Source organism: Augochlora pura, chromosome 4, assembly GCF_028453695.1.
Source record: "Augochlora pura isolate Apur16 chromosome 4, APUR_v2.2.1, whole genome shotgun sequence".
Taxonomy (NCBI): Eukaryota; Metazoa; Arthropoda; class Insecta; order Hymenoptera; family Halictidae; genus Augochlora; species Augochlora pura.
This window is the reverse complement of record NC_135775.1, coordinates 8,284,065-8,310,230: the sequence shown is the minus strand read 5'-3', so window position 1 is coordinate 8,310,230 and position 26,166 is coordinate 8,284,065. Positions and strand designations below refer to the sequence as shown.

The 26,166-nt window shown below is 40.0% G+C and overlaps 1 protein-coding gene across 1 annotated transcript in view; it reads right to left on the bottom strand.

The window, feature by feature from the left end:
- LOC144468820 (sterile alpha motif domain-containing protein 5-like) overlaps positions 1–24,945 on the bottom strand; it is a 267,901-nt gene extending 242,956 nt beyond the window's left edge. The window contains exon 1 of the mRNA XM_078178569.1: positions 22,321–24,945. Coding sequence (XP_078034695.1) covers positions 22,321–22,818 — 498 coding nt within the window. The 5' untranslated portion in view covers positions 22,819–24,945. The remainder of the gene's footprint in view (positions 1–22,320) is intronic.
- Between the last annotated feature and the right edge of the window lie 1,221 nt (positions 24,946–26,166).

Sequence of the window (26,166 nt, the reverse complement as noted above, 5' to 3'; positions counted from 1 at the left end):
TTCGAGGGAATCCGTTAGAAAAATTTGATTCTAATAATCGCAGTCTTGAAAATAGCATAATTATCGATAATCTTGTGACATCCTTCGACAGGAAACATTAGAGTGCAGGTGATTTTATGCATTCGCGACGAAAATAGACGGGCCAAATGAAGAACTTATATAAGATTTACTAAGATTATTGTTATTAGAAATGGAAGTACTAAGTATAAGGAGAATCGATATCCACCAGTTCTTATAATTTCCCCAATGTCTTGAACCTCAGATTTATTCCTATAATAAAGGCGTAAAGTCCACAATCTGCTCACCAGAGTCTGCATACTTTGCCGTTAATAATTGACTAGAAGGAAAAGGATTTCTATGTCGGATGTAAGTCTGCATTCACGGCGGGGGTTAAATATTGAAGGCTGGAGACTGCGCGATTTACATATTTATAGCAGTTTTAATCCTCTAAAACTTTTTAAAATGCAAACACGATTTTCTTTAAACTGTGACAGAACGCGTAATGCAGCGACGTAACTTCTTCCGGTTTCAATTCGTTCAATTTACCCCGTGAAAATCCATATCTGCGCGGGGATCTCTAATCTCTGGAAAGCGGCGTTTCACTCGTATATTTCGAATTCGCGTTTTTCGAAATTCGGATCTTAATCACGCGTTTATTAGAGTTTGCGTCTACGGCACCGAAAACAGAGTAGCAGCGAGCAGAGGATCCGCATGCACGGAGAGTTGGAGTCGTGTGAAATTAATGCGGCTGTAATGGTTATCTGAAAAATTCAAGAAACATTTTCGCTTTGCAGCCTGGTCCAGATTATTCTACCCTCGTAACGAAGCATTTGCCGTGAAAAGCGTGAAATAATTTTGCTCCGTTCCAAAGTTTATACTTAAAACTTTCCCTCAAACAATTTCGACCGGCGAAATTAATTTTTAATCAACGCTTGATGCAATTAAAACATTTCCTTTTAAAGAAATTCGCACCCTTTAAAGACACTAACTCATTTATCAACTGTAGCTGCCAGGACCTTTAGCTCACCATTTACATACGGGAAGATAACTTTTTTTTTAGTTATCTAACTAATTTTAATTAAACTAACTTTTTCAACTAATTCTAAACAAGTACACAAATTCATGGACTTGTACGAGAATAAATTGTACAGTTTATACACTGTATGGATATGCGTACATTGCATAATTTATCATAATGTAAAATGTGAAAATTAGTATCGAACAAGTTTGTAATAATTTGATTACACTCTCTATGGAAAACGCCTAAACTTATACATAGCGTTATCGCTGTATTTTAATGGAAATATAACTGAGGTAGGAGATATGATCAATCAATGTACTGCATGCTAATTTGAATAATTTTACACAGTAAAATGAAAGAATCATTGGTCGAACGAAGAAAAAGTTACTGAAAAGCGACAGCTAACAAAAATGATAAATTGCTAATTGTGATAAGTATTCCGAGCAAAGAATCGGTGATAGATGGACACCATCCTAAAAACGACTAAATTTATCTAATCGTCAAAAACAGAATAGCAACATCAATAAATTCGCTCGCTATCAAAATTATTTAATTAAAAGGTCTATTCACATTTATTATATTCTACAAATTCGTATGCTATACAGTAAACTCTAATATCCCCAACTAAAAGTCGTCGCTAATAACCGCAAGTGTAGTTGATGCGACGTAAAATACTATTTAAAAAAAAGAAAAAAAAATTCGTATGAAATCAAATTTCAAAGCTGTCAAGAATTTTCCGTTCAAAAATTACTGTCAATCACGCGTGAAACTGGTCTTTTTGACCGACATGGTAACTATAGTGTCAAAAGAATCTTCCCTCTTTAAAAGGAACTATTTCAATGGTTAGAAACGGGTGTGTCGAATTCGCACGGTCACACTGTCCCCCATTAAGAATGCTTTTTCGATCTCGGAGATACGGTGGGCTAGGTTGAAGAGGGACAGCTGCAGGCTGACCCTCCGGTAAGCCTCTTCGACCACCGATCATACCCCAATCCAGAAATCCTTGTTTCGAAGAAATCCATCCTTGACCGTGTCGCCCTCTTTCTCTCTCTCTCCTCGTGTCTTCCCACAGCCCTTCCCCTTTTCTCGGTATTAGACCACGAAGCTTTTTAGCTTCGCCGGTCTTAGCCGACAGTAACGAGACTATGCTTTTGTTTCACGGTGGATCGGAGGTTCGCAGTGTCTCCCACCCTCTCACGGCCCTGATCGATCGGTTACAGCTGATAAGTGTGCCCAGCTCGCCGACGACGATTTTATCGGTATTCAGTGCGTGACGCTACTGATATGCCGGGATTGATAACACCGCCGTCCACTGCACAGTGAAATCACTTGAGGTCAACTTTCTTTCGGATCGCTGCGATCTACTACGCGCTGTACACCGCGCAGTTCTTCGAAACGTGGTAATTTTTGTCGAAAAATTAATTTTAAAAATTAATTTCGCAGCTTTAATTTTTTAAAAGAATTTGCCTTCCTATGAACTGATAATTCTCTGAAACTTTGATAACCGTAATATTACTTTCATCAGATATTACTCTGTGATTAAATATAACTTTATAAAATTAAGATTGAAATTGTTTTAAAACATTAAAATACCAGTTTGTTATCTGCGTGGAAGTTTCCAAGTGCCTACCTATATTTTAGTGATTCAATTACGGCATAAGCATATTTTAATTAACGTGCAGTAATACAAGGATAATTACACTTTGAAATTTTTTAAATAAGTAGCAAGAGTCGTAACAGATTTTTAAATCGAACAAAGAATGCTTCTCGATAAGGAAGCGGGTTAGAACAATGGCCGGTGATCTAACAATCACCGCAGAGATCATTCCGTCGCGGATAGCGATATATAATTGGCGCTCTAACAAAAGTGAACTGCTAGAAAAATCTCTAGCCGTGAATTATAGGTTTCGAATGACTGGAACACGATCGCGAGGTAATACGTTAAACTGTTTGCTCCGCTCGTAGCCTTAGTACAAACATTCGTGCGGTGAATCAAGTGCGTGATCGCGATAACGGAACAGCGAATCAGCTAATTAAACACGGCTGTCATTAGAGTGATACTTAATCGAGGAAATCGAGCGAAGCGAAGTACGAAGACATTTTTTCCTGCTCTCCCTCTCTCTCTCTCTCTCTCTTGATCTCTCCCTCTCCCCTCTCTCCCTCGGTTCATACACATGCAGCTGCAGTTAAGTAGAAGCATTACCGTGCAGAGTATTCCCCTGTCGGGTCGGAGGGTTGGCACGCAACGCATGCAGCGCTATCTAGGAAACATTAAGGACTCGCCGGGTTGTATTACGGTTGCCGGGTAATAAACATGTTTAATTGCAACGCTAATGGTTAAGGCGGGGGTGCAGCCTGTCTCGTGTCCCTGCAACAGTCTAAACCCATTGCGTCGGCTTTGCTTTCCAGCAGAATGCCATCGTTACCCATCGAAAGGAAAGGAGGAGGGACATCGGCAATCGATCGCGACGGAAAATACGATCAAATCGATCGGGTGGCAAACGGGGGGGGGGGAACCCGGTGCGTTCCTGTTCTAAAAGCTTTACCGGCGCCGATATTTCGCCGGTGATCAGAGTTTACGGCTCGTCGAGTGTCTCCATTTATGTAACGTTCCCGAGATCAGAAGTCCCCTGTAACGATGGCAATAATTGTTCCCGGGCGAAACTACCGTCAACTCGTCGGGGCCCAGGGCAAATGAAGAGCCGATCGAAACCCACCTCGTCGCCGCTATTATGATATCGATCACGCAGTCAATCTTTCAGTTCCGTCTCGTCCTTGCGAGACATTTGGTCCAGCGGAATCTATTTCGCGTAAAATCGGTGATCAGGTTGCCGGTATTAGGCCGTCCCGTAGCTCCGTGATTTTTTAAGTAGATACATGCTAATCACGCGCGTGGTACCGATTTGTTTCTAATATATTTGAAATATTACACGAATATGTAATAAATAACGTGATTAAATGTGATTTATTATGATTTATTGAACGTGATTTTTTAAACGTTAAGCGATTAAACGCTTAACTGTATAATAATATATTTAGAAATATAACATAAATGTCACGTGCTTCGCGTGATTTAATAATTTCACATGACGCGACATTAATTTGTTTCAACCTTTACTGTTCTCATTTTCTTTAACGCCAACTTACTGTGCCGCTGGAAAGTAAAATCAATATAAAAATATAAATATAATATCAATATAACCGAAGTTGCACAAATCGAAATAAATTTAGCCGCTTTTTCTACAGGACGAGTCTACGAAACTGAGTTGTTGAAACCGCAGTTTTACTTGTAGATTACACGACATATTTTCTGCACATAGAAATTGATATTTTATGAAATATTCTCATGTTTTAATGATAGATAGGATGTTGATAAATAATATAACATTAATTTTTTTAACGCTAGACTCGAACTCTTTTTCTTCTTTAGTGTCTCGTGTTTAGATAACATACCGTAAACAGTATAAATGCACTCGTGGTACGATCTAACCGAATAAAAATCATTCTTCTGAACAAGGAGAACTCCGTGCAAATCGAAAATAATCTCAAAGAATGCTTGAAATCGTAAAAAATTTCGAGACGCTCGTACAGCCACGAGAGAAAGTAATCGAAAGAGACCGGGATTCGAGACAAACAGATAACTTGTACGTTTCGTTCGACAAAATATCTGTTTCTTGAAATGAGATTTTACCTCTTCAGAAGTTTTTCAATAAATGTTCTTGCGAAACAGATATTTTAGAATCGGTGTATTGAAGGCCCTTGCCGACAAATTATTTTAGAACGTTTATTTAACGAATCCCTATAAAATAAACAGAACAACATGTTATATGTTGAATTTATTAAACGATATTCTGTAATATTATTTATAAATTAAAGAAATGGCGTAATTCACTAGAAATATTGAATAAATTAAATCAGTTTAACTTAGGAAGCAGAACATTTTCTAAATATGTTGAATTTTAATTATTTCTATAATTAAACAGAATATTTCATACATTTGTAAAACGTCAATTAATTCTACAATTATTCCGTATAAATTTTAACGACCCCATTGCTAAAACTAGCGCTTCCTCGAGAAGATACATCTCAAATTTAATTAAGATCTATTAATTCTTATATTTAATTTAATTTGCATGTTTAATTAAAATTTAGTTAATCTTACATTTCCTTTTTTTTAATATAATCAATTACTGCTCCACAATTTTTCTTCTATTAAAATTAGTCCATTTCTAATAAATAAATGTTCCTAAACAAACATTTATTAAATAATATTAGAAAACCAGGAACATCTCTCACATTACAGTATTAAAAAATCCATTTTTAATTCAACAGAAGATCCGTTCCCGTTATAGAAATACTTTTAATTTTAAATCCCAATAATACGGGCTATACGTAACAAATTCCAATGTAGTTTATGAAATAATTCCGGACCATTTACGAACCATAATAGAAGCTGTACCAAGTCTGTACGAAAATTTTTAAATAAAAGCGCGCACACTTTTCGAACCAAAAAGATCCGGGGTCTCGGATGGCTTCACTCATTTCGGTTCTATTATTCCTGATCACAGTTGAAATCGTTTCAATATAAAATACAGCCGAATCCAATATGAGAACTTGTTGCGTCAAAGGGTATCCGGTAATACGCGTTTTCGAATAAAATGAAGCATTCAGTACGGCGGGCATAATGCAACTTTAAATAATATTTTCCACGGTCCTGGGAATCCATTCGCGGGGGAAACGCAGCCCATTTCAAGCCATTTTCACAGTCGACCGGGCAAATAAAGTAACTAAAAAAAAGGAGCGAGGCGAGGCGAATAAGCCGTGCTTCAAGGAAGACGCATAATGTAACGTAATGTGGCACCGTCGAGATGCCGGGTCTGTGTAAATAAACGCTTCATCGCTGGCGCACGGCTCGTACTTCCTTTCTTTTCATCCCCGGAACCGTTGTCTTCTTCGTTGCCTTCTGCCTTCCGATCCTCTCTCGCTACCGTAGAGACAGAGAGGCAGAGAGAGATAGAGGCAGAGAGAGATAGAGGCAGAGAGAGATAGAGGCAGAGAGAGAGAGAGAGGGGGAGGGGCTATAACGCAGAATACTGGCAGCGGCTCGGTGAGCAATAAACTGTAACTCGCTAAGTAGCCACTTGAACCAATTTGCGGAGCATGCGAATTGTTAGACAGAAACACCGCTTTCCTGACTCTGATACGGATTGTCGAAATATCGAGGGAACTTTGAAACACTCCTCCCAACCGGTGACGTCACGTATAATGCTCCGACACCATTCCGAGTACAACTGTTTGTCCCGTGTTATCGAAACGTTGCGCGAACTTCCCACTGTCCGGAACTAGCGTCATCCTCTCTGACCACCTACCAGTTTCTGCTTCATGCTCAAAAACACTCTACCCTAAATTTTCATCGACCCTACAAAATTACGGTTTCAGCGGCGGGCAACCGAAAAACTATTCCGCGAAAAGTAACGAATTTAACAACGCATTTAATACAGATTAAGTATGCTGAGATGAACGAGAGGATTTATACAATTTTTAAACACTTTCAATAAATTCAGTCGGCATTTTTTAATACACTTAGAGCGGGAAATAATTTCGAACGAATTTATTAATAACATCTGGCTTGTAGGGTAATGCAATCTGTATTATTTAATGTACTTGACCAGCGGAGCAATTCAGAATGAATTTTTAAATAATATCGGGCTTATAGAGCGATTCAGTCGGTAGTTTTTAATACACTTGGCCCGCGGAGTAATTTCGAATGAATTTTTTAATAACATCTGGTTTGCAGAATAATTCAATGTGTACTTTTTAATATACTCGGACCGTGGAGTAATTTCGAATGAATTTTTAAATAATATCTTGCCTGCGGGTAATTCAATCTGTGCTCTTTAATATACTTGACTCGCGAGATAATGTAGAATAAATTTTGAAATAATATCTAGGGTAAATCGACCTGTATTTTTAAATATGCTCGCGGAGTAATTTAATCTGAATTTTTAAGCACACTTGGCACGACGATAATTTAATTCGTATTTTCAAATAACACCCGGCCCGTAAAGTAATTCAATCCGTATTTTCCCATAATACCCGGAATCGTAGAGTATTTCAATTCGTATTTTTATATATACGTAATAAATTAATCTTTAAACTAGAATGCCTTGATCCTAATTATAAAAATATACCTCGAAACAATCAACGCAAAGTATCTTCATTTATAATTTACTCAAAAGAAAGATAAAGTTCCTTTTATAAGAGTGAAAGATATTTAACAAAGTGTCTCACAGAATATGCGAGCAAGATAAAATAACTGTTTGCGATACAAACTGTGGTTTACCTTTTCTCAACAATTTTTCGGCAATCAGAATATTTTTTTAATATCACTATTGAAAAACTTTCAAATATTCATTCAATTACTAAATGTTTACAAACACGTCTGTCGATTTATCAACGAAATTCATTTTTTATTTACACACGGTGGGAATTAAAAAAAATATTTTGCGCATTTCTTCTCGCCCGAAAGGATGAAACTAAAATTTTCAACAAATTCCATCGAGTTAATGAAACTTTTGTAGGATCCGCGTGATGACGGTATCCACGTAGAACCGGAAAAGTAGATATCGATCATGAATAACAGATTTAACGCGCGCGTATACGGTTGTACGAACGCTCGAAATATATACCGGGCCAGGAAATGATTGGTTCCAGTCAAATCCTCAAACTTTCTCGCCACATAGGATCCCTCGGAAATCATGGTTACCCGTGGCTCGGATCAGGATGCGCATTGTAATTCTCGGGGCAACATTTCCCACACTTTACCGTAATGCCGTTTCTCGGAAATTCTGCGGGTACGTGGAAGCAGCCTCTCCATCTTCTACCTACGCGTCTTTCAATGGCACGGGTGAAAAAAAATTGGCCGAAGTAAATGTTGTCATTTACAGACCCGTACCAGCTATAGCTTTGATATTAAAACTCAAGATCTAGATTCAATATTGGAACCGAAAATCTAGATTCCTTATTAGAACTCAAGATCTATAATAGATTCAGTTCGAGAACTCAAGATCTAGAGCTTAGATTAAATAACAGAACTATAAATTAAATATTAAGTATTAAAAATCAAGCTTGACATTATTTATTCGTGTTCAAGCTCGAAATATAAATATTAGAATTCGAGCACAAAGATAAAAATATTAAAGCTCAAACTAAGAAATAAATATATTGAAAATAAGAAATAAATATATTGAAACTAAAAAATAAATATATTGAAACTCAAACTAAAAGACGAAGTATTAGAACCGAAGTTGAAAAGTTAAATATTAAAAACAAATATTCGTTTGCACTGGCGTAAACAATACTCTAAATTCATTTCATCGACAGAATTGATGAATCTTTTTTTTTCGATTTCGCAAACACTTCGAGTTTTAATAGTTTCGTTATTTATATTGGAATTTCTATTGTGAAATGCACCTGTGTACGCTTTTAGTGGAATACGTGGCAGAAATTTTGATACGAACCATAAGAAAGGCGAAACTGGCTTTGATTTCGGTGAATACAGAGCAGGTTCATTATGAAAACATGACTCCGAGGGAGAAAAAAAATTGCGGGATCTAGGGTCGCGCACAGGGTTCCCTATTTCAGAGAGTGAAGGAATCGGTGGATCGAATTACCGAATCCGGATGTGAACCCGTATTTTTCGCTTGCCGGCCAACTGCTTTAACCAATTAAGCTATACATGGGTCGACGAAAGAATCGACTTGGGAGGCCTCCCGCCAGTCTTGTTCGAGGGAATTCTGCCCCTTCCTACTTCCTTCGCCGATGACTCGAATGCTGAAAGCACGACAGTCGTCGATGGCAATAATAATAGAATCGGGCGTTTCGTGTCTACCCTTATTTTTATAAATTCGACTCGATTTCAACGAAACACGCCTTGCGCGAGGAGCTACGGATGCCAATCTTTACTTCGATTGACTAAACTAAATGAAATAGTTTTTAGATTCTTTAGAAACATATTTTTATATTTCTTCATTGTGCATAATCTATTTTTCTGTATTACTGTATTCTTATATTTTTATATCCTTACATCCTTTATTTTTATTGATATAATTCGACGTTTACTTATTACTATTATTATCCAGTTATTCATTCATTCATGCATTTATTTATTTAGTGTTGGCGCATCAAAACCCTTTGTTAAAAAGGTAAAGAAAAAACAATAAGCTCGTAGCTTAAAGAATTATAAAGTCGCTATGAATTAGCTTAATTCTAAATGATCTTAATAACAACTTTAGTCAGTAAACAATTCCTACAATTTAGAAAATATTACTTATATCACCGTTATTTTAAATTACTGTTAATGATCCTCTGTCGGCGTCGAAGATGAAATTACAATTTCATTGAACCGTATCGCGTACAGTTCTAGAAAATAATCGCCAACAATTCTTATACATGATAAGCTGGATAAGAGGTATTTATGCTGATAAAGATTGTTGATGACACTATTGGAGTACGTTGCAACTCAACTTCAATGAACCAGCATTACCGTACAGCTCTCGAACAAATTCTAAACAATGAAATTACAAAAGTTCGGGTTTTTGATTGCGTATAATACTTACTGTATTATAAAAATAAATAAATTAAATTAATCCTTGTGAAAGTATCTATATAATGGTAAATCTTTAAAATAAAAGATATGAAACTGACGATTTTAACTAGCTCGGTAGGTCTAGTATAATAATAATAATAATAATAATGTCTGTTACAGAGAATTTTATAACAGCGAACATACGAGACAAAGATAGAAAGGCAGAAAAGTGATTAGTAACAAGACAACAATGAACAAATATAAAATGAAACATATCGTTACTAATATGAGGATTAGATAGTAAAGATAGTAATGATATGAGTAACATTAACGACAGTAATAGCTATAGGAAGAGTAAGAATATGTTACAACAACAATAATAATTACTAACTAATAATAAGAAAACTAATAAAAAAAGACTTACAATAGAAATTAATAGAACGACAGCAACGATTAGCATAAATAACTAAACGACTGGAACAATATTAAACATTTAACTAATTTACAGTAGAAACAACTACACCTACGTTTCCTAAATAGAGCAACGTACGTCAGAGTATCCGAACAGTTCGCTGCCGAAACGTGTAAACTATCGAGGAAAATTTATTTTCAAGTTGAAATCGGAATCGAAACGCAGAGGCAATTTTCTGCGGCAAGAAACTTCCGGGACGCCGGCTCGATAAAAATAGCCACCCTAGCTCGCGCTCATAGTTGCCCGTAATCGAACCCACAAATCCCTTGTCTTAAAAAACTTTTTGAAGTCGGATCGCCCTGCGTTCGATTTCCGCAAACAGATCCGTGTAAAACCGGAGAGGAGACACACGGCGCCGCGCGCCGGTAGGAACGAGAGCGCGGCGCACACAGCCGAAGAGGGATTTCTGGCGAAATCCTCTACAAGGCACACGGGCCTCGCTACGCATTTGCGTTCCTAATCTAAGTAGACTGTTACAGGACTACGAGATAGATTTCTCTGCTAATTCTTGAAAACACCGACGCGTCGCTGGGCCCGCGGAACAATGATTAATCGCACCACTTTCGAATTAGCGACGCTATCGGAAATGTAACTGGATTGTACGCGCGCAGTCGAGCAGCGTGTAAATGCTGTATGTATTATTCATTGTACCGTGAAAGGAAACTTCTCTTTAGCAGTTTCGCGTGGATATTAAGGAGTTCGGTAGATCGATCTACTAGAGAATGAAAATATGCTTTGATTTACGACTATTCAAGCCACGAAGACAGTTTCGAAACGATTGAATACAATTTTTCTGTTTTTGAATAGTGTACGAGGTTTGAAGAAATTCAAGCTTTTGACTTTTATAAGGCGACAAATGTTAGTTGGTTTCAGTAATTTTTAGATTTAGCGTTAGATTTCACAGATTTTAGTCTGTGAATCATGATTGAGTAAATTTCACGCTAAAAACATTTGCATTAAACATAAATAGATACGCGTTTTGTTTAAAATTTTTTTTAAGATGGCGTCTAATAGCTGTCTGTGTCTACTGTGCCTCTTATTTGATGGATTAATTTGCTTGGCATTTTAAATTTCGCTCGAGACCATGATTCCTCATTTGCTATGTTAAACCGAAGCCCCTTTACTTCCCCTATCCAAATTCTAATAGTCGCATACGAAGTTCTCGGTCACTTGACTATAATTGAGCTACCGGGAATAATCTCTGTGGTCCGCGAGGTTCCGATTTTCATTCTTATTCCCTCATCTCCATCGCGGCTAAGAGGAACGGGCGCGCGACATATCCGCGGCGGCCTCTGAAAAATGTTTAACATCTGCGCTATCATCCGGCGTGTTCTTGTGATAATCCAGCCGTGAAGAAGTGCACATACAAGGATTCCGCGGAGCCGGAACGTTGCTGCAGGAAGAACGGAGATGAGGATAGGATTACGTTAGGTCGGCTGTGTGTGTCTGTGTGTACGCTCGCGTAAGTGTAAATCGAGCATACGTTGCCGGAGATGCAGATATATCTGAATGCCCGTGATGAGAGTAAAAGTCCCGACACGCGGGGAAGTCCTCTTTGTTGTTCCACTCCTTTTCCCCACCCCATCCCAACTCCGCCATTCCTCGTCCGTTTGTTTTTCGCTCGAGTGTGGTCGATGTCCATCTTGGCGATTCTACCGGCGCAGTTGAAGTCTTGCTTTCAGCCGACAGCCCCGCCTGGTCCACTTAATCGACTTAAATAAACCAATACGCCGTAATTTTCTCCCATCGGAACGAATCAAACACTTGACCGACCGATCATCCCGAAGAACTCGGCTTTTTCTGTGTCAGCGGGTCTAACTTGACCCTAAACAGAGAGCACTGTTGCAAATCTCTACATACTGCCGGCCGACCGTACCCCCGAGCACTCAAATTTTGCGAAACGCTTACGCGAAAAATAACTTCGCTTAATTAAACCTGCGAAGGTGCCACGTTTCCCTCGGATTACAGTGGCAGCTTTTTAAAAAATTCTGTAAAAATTTCCGGAAGTACTGTCCGGGTTACTTTTCGAGATTGCGAAGTTGAATTGCACCGGAGAAGTTTAAAAAATTTGCAATTATTTCGCAGTAGCGAAAACGAGCGTGCGAAAATTTTTGCAGGCTAGCGAGGTAGCTAAATTAGTAGCAGCACTGTCATGGCAAAAACTCACATCGGCATCGTTTCAACTACATGTTACGTCGCTACCAGTTATCTCTTTTCGACGAAACCAAAATGTTCCGGTAAGAAATGCAACGTTACCTTAATTTTAAATTACACTTTTCTGATCTGTACATGTCTGAACAAATATTTGATACAATTTACTTCTTGACGACATTAAAGGTATCTGAGACTAAATTATTTTATAAACTCGATATTAGGGTAATGGTGCAGGTTGCTATGAGGTTACCAATTATTGCTGTACCTTGATGTCTCTGTAAGAGACATATTACATTTCCTTGTCTTCTTATTTCGTTTATTTTTGAACATAAATATTTAATACAACTTATTCGATAAATATAGAACTAATTGTAGAGATAAAATTAAAACCATAGAAGTCATTCCACGATGACTTACTACACTATCACTGACTACACTATTACTGACTACACTATCACTGACTACACTATCCTAATTGTTCTAAAAACCCATTTTCTTGCTACCTTAACTTTATAGGTTTGGAAGAAAAATATATATATGCAGATTTTCGTGTTTATTAGAAAAATAAATTAGTGGAGATTAGAATTATTTGAGAGCTAGAAAATTCGACTACCTTACAACTAACACAGAAAATAGTCACTAATGACGATTCGTAGTCTAGGAATATGTGCACGACCGAGAGGCAAGTTCATTATCGAAGTAATTCAACGGAGACCTAGACAGCCGGCGGATGCTTCGACGGGGACAGCTATCTTCGATCAATTACAGAGTGTTGTCGTCGTATAATGTATAACGTTTTCTGTTCCACGCTTCCTCCGGGGTCCCATTCTGCTTCCGGAATAAGAGAATCTCATTCGCCGCGTTTGATATTTCATTGAAACGTGCTCGGCCAGGCCGCTTGCAAGATGGAACGAGTCGGAAAGGAACGGAGAAGAGAACGAGCGGTTCAGAAAGAGCTGTGACGGGGATGGCTAAGGGATATCGATTGAACATTCGTTCAAATATTTAAACGCTATTACCGCCGGTCTGCGTGTAGTTGTGCCACACGAAGAACTTAGTAGCTGCACTGGCCGCCTCTCTCTCTTTCTCTCTCTCTCCCTTCCCTAGAATATCAGAAACTCACCTGATCGATCACTTACTAAGCATGATTGGGATCGACGAAACCACCATTGATGGTGGCTCGGTGTTTGCGCCGACCACATATTTATGCGATCAAAAATGAAGATAAGAGAAAATATCGCGTTGTCGAACCGGTTTCGCCGGTCTACCGCAGATCTACGAGATTGTCTCACTTTTCTGAATATTTAGAATCATTTGGTCCATTGTCGCTCGAAACATATGCGACGAACCAACATTGTGCCAGATTTACTTTCCAGTGTCGCACAGTGGCCGTGAATACGGTCCTGCAGCAAAAATCCAATTTTTGAACTTCTGTATTTAGATAAACTTCTCTTTGCTATAAAGTGGTAACATATTTCAAAATAGAAATATGTATCTCTTTTTATGTTATTATGATGACTGAATTATGCAAATGAAGAGAAAACTAATTACTTTCATAACTTACTGCAAAACATAAAAAGACAGATTTGCCCTATACTTTTATACTTATTGGTAAGTATACTTCAATTATTTTTGTACGTTTTCTTAGTAAATATAAACGCGCCATTAATAAAATTTCAATGTATTTAGGAAGAATGTAGAATTTATGACAGTTGTAACTACAAAATAGTCCAAAATTTGTTCCACTTTAACAAAAAGAAATTAAAAATAAAGTTCCTCGTAGTTTCTCAAGATTGTCTCTTCTCTAAAAATTTGGTACCATTTTGTCCATCATAGTTTGCATATTCGACGAGACAACACTTCGGTACATTTATTTTCGGTGCAACCAATTTTGAAGTCAGATTCGTGTTCCGCGGACAAATTTTGATCGAAGTATTTCGAAGCGAATGGAAAAGGAAATAGTAGAAGCAAGGGCCGCCGAGCAGCCAGCTCTTCTTCAGAATTTCAAGGAACCATTTTTGCAAGGGTCGCTCTGTACGAGCTTGACCGATGTCACAGAGACGCTGATTTTTACCCCATCGAAATTCCACGATTTTTAAACGAGTTATTGTTACGGAGATTCTATTCTGCAACTGCTCTGTAGAAAAATAAATCTGTATAACTGTCTGTATATAATATGTTAACAGATTAATTTTTAAAACCAAAACCGGTACCGTTACCTTTATCCGAGGAAAATCCGATCGAATCTGATTAAAATAGTAATCCGCGCTAAAAGCGTATTGTGACGAAATTAAAGCATCCTTTGGGGAAAAAGGACCGATTAGACAATACAGTGAATTTGTTTCTCAATTTACACGGAGCATTTGTTTCAGCTGGTTTTGTTTGACACCAAAACCGGTTAAATCGAGTTCGACGATACAGAAAAAGTATGTAAGAGCGAAGCTCCGTGTATGGTACAAAAATATTCATTTCACGAATTTTTACGAAAATGGTGGTAATGAAACTTCAGGAAAACCAATTCAATTTTATTTGTTATTGCTTTCCTTTTTAATTGGTTCCAAGTTAACGTTTCCGATTCCCAAATATTTTTCACTGATGTAATCGTTTTAATACCATGAAGCGTGCTTTACATTCAGTTCTACACGTTTAATTCTACAGAGCACGTATCGCAAAGTTTTAATATTTAAAAGGGGAATCTAGATTTTTCAATAGCCGTTAGCACGAGCCGTTCAAAATTGAAACAAAGACTGACGTTCTGTCGGCGAGTAAATAAATTGTCTAAAATGATGAATGTTTAAACTGCAATTTACCGATCCCTTACACGTATTTCCAACCAGTGTTCGTTAAATCCTATGTTACCTGAGCTTCGTATCACACGAACCCTACATCAGCGTATTCTGATACACACCACTGCAACAGTCCGCCCTAACCCTTACCCTATCCGTTCACCCTTACTTTCGCTTCGAAACCTTTTCCAGCTTAAAATCCTGCAGAAGGAACAGTAAAACTTTACATTCCTCCCTTTTTGTTATTTTATCGGGGGGTAGGACGCGCGTCTACCACTTTATTGCTCGAACAGAATTCAAACGCTGCGCGTTTAACAACTTTTTTCCACTGTCAAATATTCACGCACAACGTTACCCAAAAATATGAAGCTTCTACGGGGTTATAGGCGATTCTTTGACAGATTGAATTATAAACACGAAACTGTTCCATTTTCGCACGAAAAACACGTTTATTCGCTAAACATTTCACATATTGTGCGAAAATTTAAGCTATAAAAAACCAACGATAGAATGCAGATTTTTGCGATCGTGTTAAAATTAAGAGGAACTAAAAATGGTAAAAATATTAGAAGAATCCCAGAATAAATGTCTGTTGAAATGGAATATTTTTAATCGTTACGATTAATTTCAATTTATTTCGTCTTTTTAACATTTTCATCCGTACAGATTGCATTTTAAGATATAAGTCAACATTTTCGAAAACGTGACACACGCCACTATGATTCTAATCGACTTAATTTGCAAACACGTCATTTCCTAACTAATGAAATGCATTCGATGATTTAAACACGGCTGAATACGCGCATTAATAAAAACTCCTGTATACAAAAGAAGGGTCTCGCCAGATTCTCTTGAAATAAATTAATGGAGAAACTTATGAATTCGTACGACCGTTCGCAATGTCTGCTCATGATGTTTAGCATGAAAAGTTCCCGAGCCGGAGAGTGCGTGCGTGCAGCTATAAATTGTCACGAAGAATCGGAGCCGCAAGACACCCACGTGGGAGGTACAAAACGCCAGTTTTATTGAAAGAACGAAAGCCAGGAGATGCTGAGCATTCAGCCGAGCATTTAGAGCGCCGTTCCCCGGACCGTTCTGAACCGTGTAGCATGCTTCAAGCTCGGCTGACAACCTTCGCCAAAAATTATAACTAAACAACGTTCCCGTTCGCCTACGGCTCTGTTTGCCCTACGCTAGAGCTGCGGGGTAGGAGCGCGCGTCGAAGCGCGGCTCCGCCTTCTCCGATTCTCAAACGTTTCACCATGTTTATCGCAGCTCTCTCTCTCTCTCTCTCTCTCTCTCTCTCTCTATCTATCTATCTATCTATCTATCTCTCTCTCTCTCGAGTGCTACAAACTCGACAAAGATTTCCATACTTCTACAATTTATTAAAAAGCTCCACTTTTCTTAAAAATGGAAAAGGAAAAAGAAAGAGTGTTTTAACTTCTTGATTTGAGCTTATAATTTACACGGATACTAAAAAATTCGCATTTACACTTTATTTCCAGTTGTAGAATCAACCTGACACAATTGCTACCATGAATTATGAAACAGCCTGTACAAGTTACCGAGATCCAAAAAAACACATTGTTTCGATTTTCATTATAGGTTCGGATAAAGAAAGTTAACAAAATTCTTTCTGTTACTCCAAGTAATAATGAAAAGAAAGTATTTTAGTCATTGTACAGTAAACAGGTCTCACTAACGTCCCCCAAAAAAATTCAAGCCATTTCGTTCAATTTGAGAAAAAGTTATCCAGTTTTAAAAGGCGTACGCATATTAACGCGATTCACTGTATGTAGATCGTATCGCGATCGCCGGCGGCGGACCTCCCCAAAAATCTGGAATTGCAAAGTGAACCGAAGCTACGCGACATCTCGCATTCGAGACCAGTCGGCTGTGCGAGAGCAAAGTAAAACGTGTTCCAGCTGAAATGTTTACGCCTACAGGATGCCCGAAGAATTTCCTTCAAAATGGCACTCGCGGCTAAAAAATATGGCAAAAGGAGAAACACGCGGGATTAGTATCGTTAAATGTAGAATTTACAACATTGGAAATACCTCCTTGATCTCTTTCAATTCGTGTGCATTAAAGACTCCGCAGAGCGCCGGTCTTCCACCGATGCCCTTAATTAGCGAACATAGTTTGCGTTCGTACTTTTCTTACGTGGCTGATTAATAACACGTCGGCGCCAGGACCTTCTCCCCTTATTTTTCGCCGAGAAGATATTCCGGCGCCGTTTGATACCGCGTGCTCAGTGTGTGCACAATCGTTGATACGTTTTGCAAAAGAACGTTTCTTTTTTTCGAGAAACGCAACACGGTTCGCCGATGCAATATTCACGACGTGTTTACTCTTTGCACCATAAACGAGCAGCTGAACAAATAAATAGGCGCATAGTGGTGCTGATTGTATCGCGGATACCGTAATTGGCTACGTGGTCCCTATGCTTGGAATGTTGATTGGCCAGATACGTGGCCGAGGCGCCGTACAAATCGGACCTTCCGGATTGAACCAATAAATACGAAAGTATGCATCCGAGCCGGAGGTGGTAAGTATCATTTTGACGGAGGTCGATGCCGATGCGTTCGCGGGCTGAAATCTTGCACGCGTGCACACACGCGCGTTGCACGTGCAGAGAGAAAAAGAGAGAGAGAGAGAGAGATCGGCACACCGGCAACACGAGTTCGCATATCTCGTGCGTGGTAGGATAAAAAGGAGCAAGTGACGGCCGGACCACCGTGCTCTGAGAGAGAACAGGCATTTTTATTGCCTTTTTCTTGCGCCGCAGTCATTTGCGTGCGAGTATGCGAGTATCCGCAGAGAAAAACCGTTGCGCGCACAAAGTGGCCCGAAACGTATTGAAAAATATGAAATTCGACGGAGACCGTCGCTTTAAACTGTAATACCGCGCCGTCATTAGCACCAACTAATAAATGTTCGACAGAAATTAAATCATTTCTTTCCTTAAACACAACCGCACCGTTCTATCACGTGAAAATTCATTTGCGGCTAGGTAAAGATATCTAAACGAGTGATAACGTAGCAAATACCTTAACGCTAGCACCGCTGGACGGGTCAAAATGGATTCTAATGTTTTTACTTCACTGTTTATAAAATTATTCAAACGTTTCTATGAAAAATATTCACACATACTCGTTTACCAATGTTTTTTAATTTTATTTTATTTCTAACCAGAATGTGGAATGTTGATCTGTTATTTCACCTTTATAATCAAGCTTATAAACACGTCAGAGTATATTTACTTTTCTATAAAATTGCAAATTCTTTGTTAATTTATATCTAAATTATTTGATTAAAAAAGAAACAAATACTCTTGAGTTAAAAATATCGAAATATAGATGGTTAAATCCAAGAATGTAACCGGAAACATTGTTGAACGCGTTAACTGCCACGCTGATCTGAAATTACATTTTTATCGAGCGAAGTCCACTTTCCGGTTTTACGAATTAAATTATTTCGATTTCCGCTGAAGGATATATAGGTTAAACAACGTCCGTGCATTTTCATTTCCATAAATAAGCATACAACGAGACTTTCCAGCCGTCCACGTTCAATTACGATTTGTTTCAGTGCAATTTACAAATTGGAGGATCGGGTCGCAGAAATGTGCACGGTGGCCGCTTTGAGGATAAATTCCGTGACGTTTAAGCGAGACCCGAAACGCTTTAATACTTCGGAACGCAATATAAACCACGAGAATTAATTTAACCGGTAACATTCTTCATAAAAAGTAACGAGGGAAACGCTTTTTTTTCTCGTACACCTATTACTTACAAAAAAAATGGGAGAGAGGAGGGAGGGAGAGAGAGAGAGAGGAGAGAGAAGAGAAGAACGCTCTATCCAGCGGCACCGCGAACGCTCTGCAGATAATCACCCTTAACCCGCTAATTCCTAGACTTCGCTGCATTTTAATTTGCTCTTTTGCCAGCCGGTTTATCGATCAGCTACAGCACCGTAAGCCCGGTGAATTATACGAGTTCGCAATTTCATTAATAGCCCAGCGTTAAACACTGTTTTTCATGGCGGCGCGGCGGCTCGTAAAACGAACCGTAAAATTTTCAAATTCTTCGCGCGGCCTTCATAAATTCGATATTAATCTGCGCCTAGGAGGCGCGGGAGCGGCGCGGTTTAATACGTAGCGACGCGATTGAATTAAAATTTAGAAAGTTTCGGGGGAAAACCGACCGCGGAAATGTATCAGCCCGGTACACGCGTAAATTCCTGGCGGCCGGCTCGACCAATCGTAATTCCCCCGTGTAATTTACAATTTTCACCGTGGCACCTGGGCCTTTTATCATTCAAATTCGACGGCGGCCGCGCGACGTCGCGCCGGACCGAGCCGAGCGTAGAGAAGAGAGAACCGCGATTTGTATAAGCGCCACCTTGCCCAATAAGCTAAGCAGCCGTGACCATAAACCGGTGAAATAAGAGCCTCGACGTAAACGCGGGGTCATAATGTCGCGGGCATGAATGTAAATAACAGCTGAGACTTATCCTCCCGCGATAAAACCACCCAGGCCTCCCAATATAAGGCGTCTATCTTTCCATCTGCATTCAGCCCGGCGCTCGCTAATTAACGCAACGCAGATACGGGAAAGACGTTGTGTCGGGCTGTGTGAATCATTAGCGACGAGGCTGAACCTTACAGTTGTTTCGAAGTCGATAAAGCGACCAGGCTTCACATTCGTGATAACGATACGACTGCACACACACGCGCCGGGAACGCGGCGAATCCCACCAGCGACAATGACGAGTCTCCGTAATTCGTATTTCACTTAATTCGAATTCCATTTGCCTTACTCGGCTCTTCATTATCAGTCACGTTACACGTTTACACCCTCCCGAGCCCGTAATAAGTCGTGTATTGAGGCATGGAGGTCGAGGAGAATAATTGTTCCTCTCTGTACAAACAGTCGCGAAAGTCTGCATGCGAGTCCTGAATTTCGGCAGGCGGATCACGAAATGTTTCTCTCTCTCGCGTTTGTTTATGGAAAATTTGCAATTACGCATCCTTCGCTAACATTTCGTTCGCTAATTTGTTATTTCTCTTAAATAAACAACTGTACTCGTGGGTCGTACAAAAAAAAACGGTTAACCCGTTGTTATTTGAAAAGTGAATAAAATTTCAGCGGTGGACGCTTTATACATTTTTTTCTGATACTTCTAGTACAGCAATTAAAACTTTGCCTGAAACGCGTATTGAAAATTATTTAGCCGTATTTAGTACGGAAACAAAAGTTAAAAACAAAAGTTACTGGAAAATAATCCTTCTACACATCCCTTTCACCAGTGGAACTAGCGTATAATTTTTTTAGACGGTATACGATCGTTTATACTTTCATTTATTTTGTATCATCAAATCACTTTGGCTGGCAGCACGAATTTTAATATTAATATTTTAATATTAATTTCGATTCAAATTCTTTTAATTATTCTTTCTGCGACTTCAAAACAAAAAAAAGCTACTACGAATTTGATGAGGCAGCGAAACCTGAATATATACGTGTGTGTATAAATGTGTTTAATACGCGTACGCGGCCCACTTTGAGCAGCAATACATTCAGTGCAAAAACGTTTCATCGTACAATTAGTGAACTGCTCATTAATTATCCGACGATACTTGGTAAAATGCAAATGAGATAGAGCACTGCAGTTTTATAACGTGGTTCGCCTTACCCAATGCGGTTGCTAATAGTAACGAAACAATGAATCACGGGTTAATCCGCGCTCTGGACGTGTCTCGCGAGGCTTACGAGTTTTCTGCATCTTCTGCTCTGAATTATTATTAAATCGAATAGGCCTTTAAAAGTCTAACACATGTTGTAGATTCATTAGCACAGTTGAAAATAACGATATGGTTGGATATGTTTAATATTTATACGTTTAATATTTAGTGTTTACATAAATTACATATGTTATTTATATCTTTAGTTTACGTGTTTAGTATTAATATATAGATTAGCAATTTGAATAATTGATGTATGTATATAATTTATGAATTTACTTTAGACAATAGTTCAATATTTAATGGTACCAGGATTATTAGTTGATGAACCTTTTATTTATACGTGACATTTACATTATTAATTCTTTGTTGATATAAGTCTTGTCGCATAAAAGATTTAACACATAAATTATTGTTATTATTAAGTTGATGGTACTTAATAAAATTACCCTTCAAAAACTGATATTATAATGTTGCGTTAAATTTGTAATAGCATCGAATTTTCTCCCTCAGTGATTGAGTGTATTCAGTAGTTATATTTTTCTAAACCGTGAATTGGAAACGGATTACCTTTAAATATATGTGTTTCGGTATATACTAGGACCAACAGATTCTATAATGAATGCGGTTTAGAACCAATTAGTTCGTTCTAGCATATTCCATTATAGAAGCAATATATTTATTTAACATGTTTATTGCGTTCCAATCCCGATGCGATTCGAATTAAACTGTCTGTGCTCTTGTTCAAACGTACTCAATTTAATAATAAATGGTCCTTTCTTTAAAAACAATTTTAATAACACTGTTAACTGTCGTTTTTATTTCAAACTACTCTTAAACATATCTATAGTATTAAACTGTGTAATTTGAAGTTTATACAGCACAAATATTTTTCAAATGAAAATAGAACATTGTTACTTTGTACAACTAAATAAAAGAATGACAGAAGAAAAATAGAAAATAAAGAAGGCTCTTCATTTAATAATTCTACTACACTTATCTTACATGTACGTTATCTTCAACTCATACAATTGGCAATGTGTCAAGCTATTTCTATTTAAATAAAATACCTTGTTTAAGCTACAATAATGTTCTAAAATCATCAATACGAACCACACAATATTAACCGCAATTATCTCAAACACCCAACAGCTAGCGCCGCCTAGAATCACAACTCAATCTCACTGGAGGGAGTAAAAATAGAAGAGACACAGCCTATGATCGACATATTCAGAGTCTATGGTTGATCTGGAATATTAAGATCCTTACTCACGTTTAATGACTACTAAGTGACAAAGAAATTAAAAAAATAAAAACTTGAGGGTATGCAATTTTGCATCGACTGCCTATATTGACTCCCAAGCTTCCATTAACACTTGCAACAAATACCGATAAATTTTAGACGATTAACTTCGTGACATCTTGGTTCACAATTTCTTTCACGATCGCCTTGCCGGAAGCTGAGCGACCTGTTTCCGCGAAGCGTCGCGACAGGTACATCGAACAAACCGAATTGAAATTACGAATAAACAAAGACAGGTCCGAACTCACCGGTGTTGTGTACGGTTGACAGGCGAGCCTGATGCCGTCGTGTCTCAGCTTCTCCTGCAGCAACATCCTGAGCTGCATCCCCGGGATTCTGACGAGCTCCGCCTTTCCCTCTTCGTACTCGTCCGCGAACTTGGTTAATTCCTGACCGCCGCTGGAAGAACTGGCGGTCGGCGATGCCCTCTGTGCCTCTTTATCGCTGGGTGGTCTCTCGGAGGACGTCCTAGAGGACTTGGAGCTGACATTGTCGCAGAGACAATCGTTGCTCTCCTCCAGCGTGAAGTAAACGCTCGCGGCGCCCTCTTCCCGGAGGGTCTTCACGGACTGCAGCAACCGAGCGCGATGGCTCTGGTTGAAGACCCCGATCGCGTCGAGATCGGGATCGCCGATCTGCTTGCAGATCTCAAGGTCGTCGTAGCCGTTGTCGATGAACGATTCGGAGTATTGGCCCAGGTGGAGGGAACGCAACCACTCCACCACGATGTTGCTAGCCATCGTCATCTCTGCCGCGATGTGTTTAATGACCGTGAAAACGCTTCGAGAACGCCCTCGCGCGGCTCTTTCTTAAAGTTTCGCCTAAGCGAGAGTCTGCTGCCCCCGCAGCTCTAATCAGCCCCGTGTTTGGTGTCGTTCTCTCTCGCCCTTCGTCGCCGGTTGCCAACTCTTACGCGACGGTACCTCTCGATGCGGCTGTTGTTGCTACTGCTACTGTACGCCGTGACATCTTCGATCGTTACGCAGGAGAGAAAAAGAGAAAGAGAGAGCGAGATAACCGGGCGAGAACTAGTCCCGTAGACCACGTCCGTTCGACCCGGCAACGACGCTCAACCGAAGAAATCACGTATAATATTCGCGATTCAATCGGGTGGACCGATTCCCTCCGAGGGCGAGACGATCCCAGGCCCGATTGGTTTTTCGTGTAATGGGCGGCACCTCGATTAACGGCTCCTTCGAGGATACCGGATAGAGGATGCGGGGGGCTACTGCACCGGTCACGTTCGATCCCCAACGTACACTGCTCTAGCTCATTACGAGGCGCGGACCGTCCAACTGGTCCAATGTATCGATACGATCTCCTCTTGAACGCTTCTACAAAGCCACTCGCTTGATTCGCTCGAACGCTTCGCGTGTACGTAGATGTACACGTACACGTACACGATATAAAGGTATGGTATCTCCCTCTCTTTCTACGTGTGCCTGTATGTATATAGGTGCGAATTAAAAGACGAACGCAGTTAATCGCGCTCCGTGTCCCTGCCTCCGTTTCACGAACCGCGGTCGGGGTAGCGGCCAGCAGAGACCTACGGGGAGAGGCCAATCATTTCAACCCCAAATCGAAACCGGCGCTCGTACACGTGTCCCGATGGAAGCACACGAGAGAACCCAGCATCGGTAGGTTGGGGTGGGAGCCGTTCGGGGAGGGAGGTTGAAAGGAGAAGGGGGAGGGGGCACACCGGGGCAACCTGCAAATTACAACTGAAACTTTTATCAGCCGCCGCGGAGAACGGTAACGCCGCCGACCGCGCGACGAGAAATTAATTTTTTATGTATGGACCGTGTCGTCCTCCGTCACTTCGGTTGTCCTTGCTTTTTACGCGCTGCAGAAACATTCAGCGGCCTCGCACAGGGTCAACGGCCACCGGGGTCCAGCAGACAAAGGGACACTGACTTCGCGCGATTCGTTTCAGTCTCTTTTAATCGGTCCGCGTTTTATCCCGCGAGTAAACAACCTAGTCGCAACAGACACACACACTCAATCTTTCTTTCTCTCTCTCCTCCTCTTTATCCCACTCCTTGCAGCACGCACGATTTCAAGTCGAACGTGTTTCAGCTTTTCTATTTTCTCGAGTTTCACGATACCGAAATTGGTCGTTAGAGTTTCGTCCCGCTACCCTGTGTCGCTATTATGATCCTGACGTCTCTCTGGCTGGTTCTCCCGTGACCTTGAGAATTCCTGTCGTCGCACAAGCAGCTCCGTTCCGACACTATTATCCATTTGCAACGACCACCGACAGGGGCTCCAACGACTACGATTTCTTTTTTTCTTCACTGATATAACGAACACCTTTGCATGCTTGACACAAACTCACCGGGGATAATACGTATATCTCTTTTGCCACACGCGACGGTTGCCGAACGTCAGGGAAGAAGACCGACTAGTAGATGAAGAACGAGAAGAAGAAGAGTCGACGATGGTGTCTCGGGACCCGGACCGCGAAGAAGAGAAGCTTCTCGTTTGATATCGAGGGCGTGCGTTTTGTTGCACGCCGAGTGACAGAAAAAACGGGCAGAAGCAGCGGCCCGGATCGTTCGTGCCGGCAACCGAACCGTAACCTTGAAAAACCCCCCGAAAAGAGCCTGCGGACCGACACACGGCTGGGAGCACGCGGTCCGCAACGAACGTCCACGAAACTTTAGCGGTAGTATTCGGTCGCGCGTTTTCTCGATCCTTTTCTCACTGGACTGTGGATGGACTGTAACGGAACGACGAGCACGGAGAGGACCACGGTGACGATCTTCGATTCGGCTTCACTGAACTCACATCGCTCATAATCACAGGAAACAAAAGCGTCGCTGGTGGTTGACGCGACACGCGAATCGCGGCCCCACGACACAACACTACCGCGACGCGGCACACGGCTCGACTGACACGAGGTCTTCGCCAGAGGGAGCTCCACTCGGCTCTCCGCTTCGTGCCGTTCCCCCTCCAGCGACCACTGATCGCCGATCCCCCCACCATCGGACCCGTTCCATAACCCCACCACCGGCACGCCGAAGCTACTTGGTCCGGCGAGATCCTGTTGATGCACTCCTACGCCAGGATGCAACAGCCGTGTCCTTCGTCCTCTCTCCTTCTTTATCTCTTTCTCGTTACACTTTTCTCTACTCTCGCGCTCTACCTGTATCTGCCCGGCTGCTCGCTCGCCCATGTCCTTTTTCGCGAGTTCGACAGGAGTAGATTACACTGTTTACGAAATGCCGGAGCTGTTTCTGTGCAGGTAAGCTCTTACTCTTTCCGTTTTTCTCTGGTTTTGACGGTAGAGAAACCCGCACGGATTTCCGAAAAGTTTTGCGATATTGTTTAATGTTTTTTATTGGGATATCGCTTGTTCCCTGTGACATCGGAGGAATTTGAACGGATGAGGTAGTCTGTTGCGTTAACTTCACCTTTTACACTTGAATGGCGCCACTATACACTACGATGTTCAAATTGATCGCGTTTTGTCGATTCGTGAATAATTTCAGTACGGTGGTACATACGCTCGATTTGGTGACACCTTTTTTAAAATGTTTACGATTCGATGAAATTTTTGTATTTTTAACGATTAACACAGTAGCTACACAGTACTTTTGTGTGTTTTACCTTGTCGTCATATTTGAATTCTTCTAATTGAATGGTGGATGGTGAAACATTTAATGATATTGGTAAATACGATCATGTTTTTATTTATAATATATTTTATACACTAGTGACCATTCGGGATACATATTTTATACATTTATAACGAACATTACTGCATATTGATTTGTTACGATGAAATCTATTTATATCAATTTACTACTCCAAATGTTCTTCAGTATCATTATAAATGCATAAATGTATGTACAACAAAAAAATAGAAGAAACTATAATTGAATTTTAACAATTTTGGAAGCATATTTTTGAAAATGCATTCTATTAATCGATTTCAATTTTAAACAAATTCTTATTCTTTTTAATACGAACAAATCTCAAATTTGATTTTATTCACTTTTGAATGTTGTTCATTCTACATATACATTAAATGGCCACAATATTTTTTGTTATTGTAATTTCGTGCGTAGAAGGGATGTTAATTTTTTTAATCG